Raw genomic sequence first — 8,696 nt, forward strand, 5'->3', positions numbered from 1 at the left:
AACGAACATGAGGAAAGGCTCGCGTATATTTCAATTCTTTTACTAATGAAGGTCTAAGCAGCACGAAGGGGAAATGTGCTCGCTTTAGACCTACAAAGAAATATCTATTTTCTCTAAGGTGCTCAGTTTAATGTTTCTGGCGCGGCGTGTTGAAAGGTCACGCCCTCGTCAACTTGGAAATGTTTAACAGCACATTAATACTTGGAGTAAGATGTTCCTTATTATTTCTTAATTAAATAACACTCTGAGGAAACTACCTTTTATTCCTCCTTATTAACGCTAAGGTTATCTCTACAAGGAATTTATCAGCAGCCTTTAAACTACAGAAATACATTGAATTCAGCACTAACCTTTTTTTAGAACTTGGACTTTTACTGACAAAGCTAAAACCCGGATATTTCGAGTCTACCCTAACTAACTTCCACGACCCTCATTATTCAGATGCTCTCCTAGTAGAATCCTTGGTGAAGTGTGCAGTAGAATGTTGGAGCACACCTCACCAGGCTGTGATTGCTTGGAAGACTAGACTGCTAAACAGCAGTAAGCTGCTGCAGTGACAGAATGTTGGAAGTTCTGTGGTGCCAACTAGCACTCCAACTTAAAGGATACATTACTCCTTAAGTTTGGAATGGGAGGGTAGAAGCCACCGATTAAGTATGAGGAGGAAACCTCCTGTGATTCCTGACATACGTGCACTATTATGAGATATATTACACTGCTGAATTACACTGGGGGTCGTATGATGCTGCACTGACGCATGACACTGCTGGGTCACCGCTGCAAAGCGGCAGGCACCGCGCGGTGATGGAGAGCGCTGATCAAACAGCACAGGTGCAGCTTTGGCGGAGGGTGCTGCGCTGCCAGATTACAAAGTACTGGTGCAACACTGACAGAGGGCACTGCCCAATCACACAGAACTGGCAGAGGGTGCTGTACTGGGTCAGCACTAACAGCACTGCCTGGTGAAGCACTGGTGCGGCACTGACAGAGGGTGCTGCGCTGAAAGATCGTACAGCACTGGCGCAGCACTGTTTGATGGTGCTGTGCTGCCAGATCACACAGCACAGATGAAAGGCATTGCCAGATCACACAGCACTGGTGCAGCACTGATCTGGATGCTGCGCTGCCAGAGCACACAGCACCGGTGCAGCGCTGATGGAGGGCACTGCACTGTCAGATCACACAGCACTGATACAGAGTTGACAGAGGGTGCTGTGCTGCCAGATCACACAGCACTGGTGCAGCACTGACGGAGGGCGCTGCATATCCAGATCACACAGCACTGTTGCACGATATTGCACCGAAGCATTACAGTACTATCCAAGATTGCACTCCCTTGATGTATACAGCAGCTGATACTGCACAAAGGAATGCCACTACACTGGCTGGCAGTAGGCACAGAACTCACCCGTAAGCGGTTCCATCATGGCCCTGCCGCCGCGCCCTGCGCGGCTCTGATTTCGCGCCTGCGCGGCACGTTCTAGTGAGGGGGCGGGGCCATGACGGAACCGCTCCGTCACGAGCACAGCTCAACCGCGGCTCGTGATGAAGCGGATCCGTCATGTGCATGCGAGCGCCACTCGGCCCCCCCTAGCGCTGCGGCGGAATTGCCGCTGCAGCAAAGGGGTTAAGTACTGACACAGCACAACTTATTTACAATGCTCTGTTCTATTATAATATCAGTTTCCAGTTCATATTTTATTTTTGGATTGTATTGGGCTGTTGCTTGCCCTTGTAACACCACACGAGGAGCTTTCTGAACTGACACAGTCCAAGGGCTTCATCGCACTATAAGTGAATCATCTCAAAGTGCATTTAAGCATGTAATGTTGGTGCCATCAAAGCCAGAACAGATGCAGAGCAGTGTGTGCACTTCACTGCACTATCAGCACTTGGAAGCATTAACTGCACAGAAATGTCAGCAACTTCCCACACACTGGGTTGATGTTTGTACAGATGAAGGGGGGCTCGCAGGAAGGGCAGCCTGCCGCGGGTTTGTGGAAGTATGCTACGTATATGCCGGGTATGGTGGTTTAGTGGACTAATGCCTCCACTTAAGAGCCTGTGTTTGATCTCATGGGACAGGCTCAAATCTCGGTGGGTCCACTCATCCTTTCATCCTTCTGAGGTCAATAAAATGAGTACCAATAAGTTGGATAGCAATAAACATCTGATTTTCAGCACCAAAATGCAATTAAGTGAATGTGTGCTTAACAAATACATATGTTATGTTACTTGGAGATCAGGGCTAGGGTCTGTCACAATGCAAGTATCACTGCCCGTAATGCCATTTTCTAAATCCACTGCTTTATTTCCCTCTGGGTGCACTTAATAGTGCCTGGAGCGATTGCACCAGAACTGCTTGTGGTGTGAGGCTGCGCATTGCCCTTTTGCAGGACCAACCTTTGGCTTCACATTGGCACCCCGAGTCTTCAAGAAGGTGATCACAGTGGTGGCAGCCTATCTCATAAAGTGAGGCATTCCTGTACGAGTGACTGTTCAAAGCTGCAACGCCATAGGTGGTTTTGCGCTGTTTGCAGTTTACAGCGTTCGCATTTTGACCTGGCTTTTCTGTCAAAGAGCCCAAATCGCTACTGTGGCCCTGCCAGTGAGTCCAGTTCAGTGTCAGGGCTGAACACCACCCTGCTCTGTACCTTCTCTCATGTTTAGAGACAATGTCACTGCAATGTGGTACGTCAACAAGCACTGAGGAGTAGGTTCTGAAAGCATTGAGACTATGGTCTTGGGCGCACTGCCAGGGGATCTGGCATACCGCTAATCACTAAGAATGGTCTCTATATGTCAGACTCAACAGGCTTAGCCAACATTATCTTTCTGACCACGGGTGGCATCTTCTACCAGAGGTAGTCCGAGACACTTTTGCAGTTCTGCACTGTTAGACCTGGCTTTCCCCAGTGGGTTTACCCCCAGACTTTTTGCTTTTTGGCCTTCTGTTTTTGACCCTGTTTGTTCTTGGTTTTATGACAGTGGGCACTTTACCACTGCTGATCAGTGCTAAAGTGCCTATGCTCTCACTGTAAATTGTGATTGTGGAGTAGTGTTTTCATCATTGGCTTATTTGATTTGCTACTAAGTCCCTAGTACTGTGCACTGTGTGTTCCCAGGGCCTGTAAATCAAATGCTGCTAGTGGGCCTGCAGCACTGATTGTGCAACCCACACAAGCAGCGTGCATAAGGTTGGCAGACCTGCCATTGCAGTGCCTGTGTGCAGTTTCACATTGTCATGTGGACCTGGCAAATCCACTTGCCAGGCCCTAACCTTCCCTTTTCTTACATGTGAGTCACCCCTAAGGTAGGCCCAAGGAACCCTTGTGGGCATGGTGCAGTGTATGTGAAAGGTAGGACATGTACTAAGATGTGTGACATGTCCTGATAGTGTATTTCTTCTTTCACTATTGAAAGGCTATCTGGCCATAGGACAATGGTGCCATAGCTCTTGACAAACCTATAGTAGCCGGTGAGCCCTTAAAAGGCTCTCATCTCTGCCTGGGTCTTACTACATTAACCAAAACAGTAAATATTAGCGTAGGGGTAAAAATTACTATTCCCACTCCAGAGAGTGTAATAGTAGGGAAAGTGTTGGATAGCGTAGGGATAAAAATTACAATTCCCATTCCAGAGAGTGCAACAGTAGGGAAAGTGTTGAATAGCGTAGGGGTTAAATTTACTATTTCAACTTCAGAGAGTGCAACAGTAGGAAAAGTGATGGATAGCGTAGGGGTGAAAATTAATATTCCCACTCTACTGAGTGCAACAGTAGGAAACGTTTTGGATAGCGTAGGGGTCAAAATAACTTACAAATAATAACAATTAAAAAAAAATAATAATGATTTAATTATTAAAGAACAATAAATTAATTGTAATTTGGATTTGTATAGCACCTATCACCCAGGAGTCTCTAAGCGCTGTACAAATACTGCTGTGGAACCCTTCCTGGCCTGTTCCTGTGAGGTGTCCACTCCTGGGAACCCCCAAGGTGAAGCCAGGCAACCTAGCATTGTTAGGGCCGGTGTGGAGATTAAGCAAGCTATTGCCCAGAGTTGCAGAGTGGAACACATGATTAGAGTAGGCACTGAGGCGAGAATTATCGGGTCCGAGGACATTGAGCCCAAGACCCTGCCGCGACAGGGATTGAACCCTGGCCCGGACCAGACCTCTGCATAACGGTCTGCCTCTCTAATCGGTGAGCCACACTGCTCCACGATAATTAACAATACCAATACATAATTAATAAAAAATAATTACCTATTAATAATGAATTAATAATTAAATTAATGATAAATACAAATATATAATAATTATTACAACTTAATCACCAAATAGTAACTAAATAAGATTTAATTTTCTAAAGCAAAAAACAATAATTATTCAAAAGTTTTTAGCTAATAATCATTAATTAACAATACATTATCGATAAATACCAATAAATAATAATTAATAAAAATAATTTCCAATTATTAACTAATCAACAAAAAATTAATTTTCAAACCCCAAAAATATTAATGATTTATTACCAATGAATAATTAATTAACAATAAATTAATCAATGATAAAATAAATATTACTTAATTTGAATTAAATTGCTTCCCACCCTATTCCCTATAAACTCACAATGCACTTCAATAATAAATGAATACACCTAATAGAATTACCAATTAGTCAATTAATAAAAGTTCATTACCAATTAATAAAATGTAATTACCAATTAATAATTATTTAACATAAAATTAATTATCAATACCAATAAATAAAAATTAATTTCTTAATTACAATTAAATTACTTCCCACCCTATTCCCATATAAACCCACAACTCGCTAAAGAACTAAAATGCAAAATTTACTAAAAAAGTGGAGGAGTGTGGCTCACTGATTGGCAGACCCTGATGCAGAGGTCTGGCCAGGGACCAGGGTTCAATTCCTGACGCGGCAGGTTCCTGAGCCCAAAAATGTCCATGGACTTGATAATTCTCGCCTCGGTGCCTACTCTAATCATGGGGTCCCACGCTGCAACTCTGGGCAATAGCTTGCTTAATCTCCACTACGGCAGCCCACGCGCTGCGGGATGCCTGGCTTTCACCTTGGGGATGCCCAGTAAGGGTTATCTCACAGGGAAAAAGCCAGGACGGGTTCCCAAGGCAAGCGCCTTGATGCCTTCGGGTGATACGTGCGCTATATAAGTCGCCATACATACATACTTAAAAATAATGACTAATTGCTAAAATGTTTAACTGTATTTACTATAATTAAATTACTTCCCACCCTATTTCCCTATCAACCCGCTATGGTACTAAAACGCATAACTTACTTTAAAAAAATGTATAACTTCTAAAAATGTTATACATATATTCTAAAACTAGTACAATAATTAACACTAACATAAAATACATAATAAAATATATAACAATATTTTCAATAATATCGATATTATTAACATCGATAATTTTACTATCGATATTACTAACTTCAATATTAACAAAAACAATATTTCTTACCTTCAGGTCGATATTCTGGTCCGCGATATTCTTGATTTCGATATTCTGTCCCTACAATATTTCCAACTCAATATTATTGTAGGCCGAAATAAAAAAGTCGAAATTTAGACTGCACCAAAATTTACTATTCTCACTCCAGTGAGTGCAACATTAGAGTAAGTGTTGGACAGTGTAGGTCTTAAAATTACTATTTCCACTCCAGTGAGTGCAACAGAAGGGTAAGTGTTGGACAGTGTAGGGCTAAAAACTATGCATTGTAATGGTATGCGTTGTAATGGCATGCGTTGTAGTGACATGCGTTGTAATGGCTGTGTTGTAAAGGCATGGGATGTAAAGGATGTTGCGATGTAATGACTGCTTTGTAAAGGTAGTGCGATGTAAGGACTGTGTTGTAAAGGTTGTTACCTGTCGACCCCATATGTGATAGTCCTTGGGAATGTACCACCGCATAATAAATCTGCACTAGAAAAATCTGAGGAACTAACGGGCACATGCATCAACGTTTGAAAATGCGATTCCTTATTTGCAATTTTCAAGGAATCGCAAATAAGGAATCGTATTTTGAAATGCATGATTTTTTTTCGCAATTTTTTTGTGATTCAGTAAAAATCGCACTTTTTACCAAATCGCATGTTTTTTGCGAATTCTAAATTGCGAATTCACATTTTGCGAATTCGCAAATTGCGAAAAAGCACACATGATGAATCACAATGTGATTGCAACCAGGAAGGCAGTAGAGTAATTGCATACAGCTGCTTACTGCATTGAACTGGAGGTTTGGCAGTTGGCTTTTGGAGCTCAGCCTGGATGAACTGCAGCAGACTGTGTGGCTGAATTTACAACCAGGAAGGCAGCAGAGTAATTACACACAGCTGCTCCCTGGTTTGAACTGGAGGTTTGGCAGTTGGCTTTGGGAGCTCAGCCTGGAGGAACTGTAGCAGACTGTGTGGCTGAATCCTTGGGAAAAATGGCTAATGAAAATGCTGTAGAAGATATCCAAGCCAGGAAAAGAAAAATTAAATTCAGTGACCTGGAGCTGGAAATACTCATTGAGGCAGGACCAACTTTTTGGTAAACAATCTTTGAAGGTGCCTGAAGCAGTTAAAAGGAAACTGTGGCTTGCTATCCAAGCTAAGGTGAATGCTGTGGGTGTTGCACATTGTGACATAAATAATTTACAGAAACTCTGGTATGACCTGCGCAGTCATGCCAAAGAAAGAATTGCAATGAATATGAAAGCTGCCAAAGGGATAGGCCCATACCCCCCTTGAAGACATGGTGGAAGGCACACTTTCAACTGAGGCTGTTGTGGGAGTAATTGACATTGATACGTCTGAGCTTGCTACACCTTCTGAAGGTAAGAGTTTTTTAAATGTATTTTTTAAATGTACAATGTGAGTGAGAGAGGGCTTAAAAAGCTGTTATACCTGCTTCCATTTCACTCCTCTCTTGAACTACGTCATTTATGATTCCCAAACCTGATAATTCATATTTTTAAGTCAGAAAGCAGTGCATCATGGGAGTTGTAGTTTTTTCTACATTCAAATATGCTAATAAAAAGTAAAGTTGGTTAAAATGAATGTTATTGTTGTAGGGAACCAAAGTAGTCATGCAACATGCGATTTGTAGTTGAGAAGCAATTTTGCAAACAAGTTAAAAAAGTGCAAATTAATAAGTAACAGACTGCTTGCACTTTTTCAATCATAGATACACAACAAGAAGTCATAGAAAATGAATTGACAGAGTTTAACACTCAAGAAGGACATGACACAGATGACTCCAATGCTGCAACTTCATCATCTTTTATTTTTCAAAGAAGAGAAATACACAGAGTGCGCCAACTGCAGCAGTCTGATAGTGAAGAAGATCAAAATGTTAATGTCTCTGAAATGCAGACTGTTGCAACTCCAGCAACCTCTAACCCAATGCAGAGCAGGCGTAATAGACTTCAACAGTTTTACAGGCGCCGATCACAAGCATCACAAAGAGGAAGAGCTCTAGAGGATAGCAGCACCAGCAGTGTTGTTGAGGATAAAATCCTTAAAGTTCAGCGCCTACAAGGCAAAGACATTAGAGTCATGAAGGGAAAACCTGATCCTATCAGTAAAGAGTTTTGTGCAATGCACAACAGTATTAAACAAATGACAAATGTAATTGATAAAGGGCATAAAACAACATCTGAAAAGCTAGACCGCATTGCTAATTCTTTGGAGACACTCTGCACAGTGATACAGAACCAGCAAGTTGGAAGTGCTAAGAGGCAACTTAGAACAATGACCTGCATGCAGGGTCACACCAGGGGAATGTCTCGGCTTTCAAGCGCTACTGCTCAGCTCTGCAAGCAGACAGTTGCCATGCAAGTGGAAATGAAACAAATTTGTGCAGAGATTACCAGGGAAATGGGGACACTCCAAAATACTGTAGAAAGAACACAAAGTGAGGCTGATACTGCAAACCAGCTTCAAATTGGGGGTAGTCAAGTTGGCAGAAGTGTCAGTGGCATACTTGACCCAGCCTTACTTGGAGCACGCCGTAGCAACAGGAAACAAAAAATTTCCAGCAACTTGGCCATGGGCGATATGATAATTACAGGAAAAGCATTAGGGGTGCGTGGACGCAAAAAATAGTATGGTACATTTTCAGGTACATTTTTTGACAAAAAAGGTGTCCATCTGATTTAAAAAACATTGTTTTCAGTTTTAAAATGAAGGCAAAGTAATTTACTAATTCATCAGAATGCATTTAAATTTCAATTAAAACCTGCATATACTTTTACTTTTGAAAAATAAACAGTTTACAGTCATGCATCTGATTGTCTTGTGTGATTCTTACCTTTTTTTAAAATAATGTGTTCTCAGCCCTTCTCCTTCTACCCTCTGCTGCTTCTGGTCCATGTAATCTTGGTTGGGGTTGTTCAGGCTGATCATCATTATGAGGTAGTGCATCATCCACATCCAATTCTATGCCTCTATTAGTGGCTAAGTTGTGCAACATTGCACATGCTGCAACTATTTTACAGCAAATTTCTGGACGATATTGTAAAACTCCACCAGTCTTTTGGAGAATGCGAAAGTGAGATTTCATCACACCAAAGGTTCTCTCTATCACATTGCGGGTTGATATGTGAGCATGGTTGTACTGCTGCTCTTTTCTGGTTGCTGGATTGAGATATGGTGTTCATAT

At 42.0% G+C, this 8,696-nt stretch overlaps 1 protein-coding gene across 1 annotated transcript; it reads left to right on the forward strand.

Moving 5' to 3' along the window:
- Nucleotides 1-6,788: 6,788 nt before the first annotated feature.
- LOC147741912 (uncharacterized) lies at nt 6,789-8,140 on the forward strand. Its single transcript, XM_086936096.1, has 2 exons — nt 6,789-6,870; nt 7,221-8,140. The coding sequence occupies exons 1-2, from the start codon at nt 6,789-6,791 to the stop codon at nt 8,138-8,140; spliced, it is 1,002 nt and encodes a 333-aa protein (XP_086792222.1).
- The last annotated feature ends 556 nt before the right edge of the window (nt 8,141-8,696 follow it).

The sequence above is a fragment of the Lissotriton vulgaris genome, chromosome 1_1 (genome assembly GCF_964263255.1).
Source record: "Lissotriton vulgaris chromosome 1_1, aLisVul1.2, whole genome shotgun sequence".
NCBI lineage: Eukaryota > Metazoa > Chordata > Amphibia > Caudata > Salamandridae > Lissotriton > Lissotriton vulgaris.

Bases quoted from the DNA above. Each gene is read 5' to 3' on its own strand.
- LOC147741912 (XM_086936096.1), top strand. From the start codon at position 6,789: ATGGTGGAAGGCACACTTTCAACTGAGGCTGTTGTGGGAGTAATTGAC. The intron at 6,871-7,220 runs GTAAGAGTTTTT...TTTCAATCATAG, and splicing joins GCTTGCTACACCTTCTGAAG to ATACACAACAAGAAGTCATA.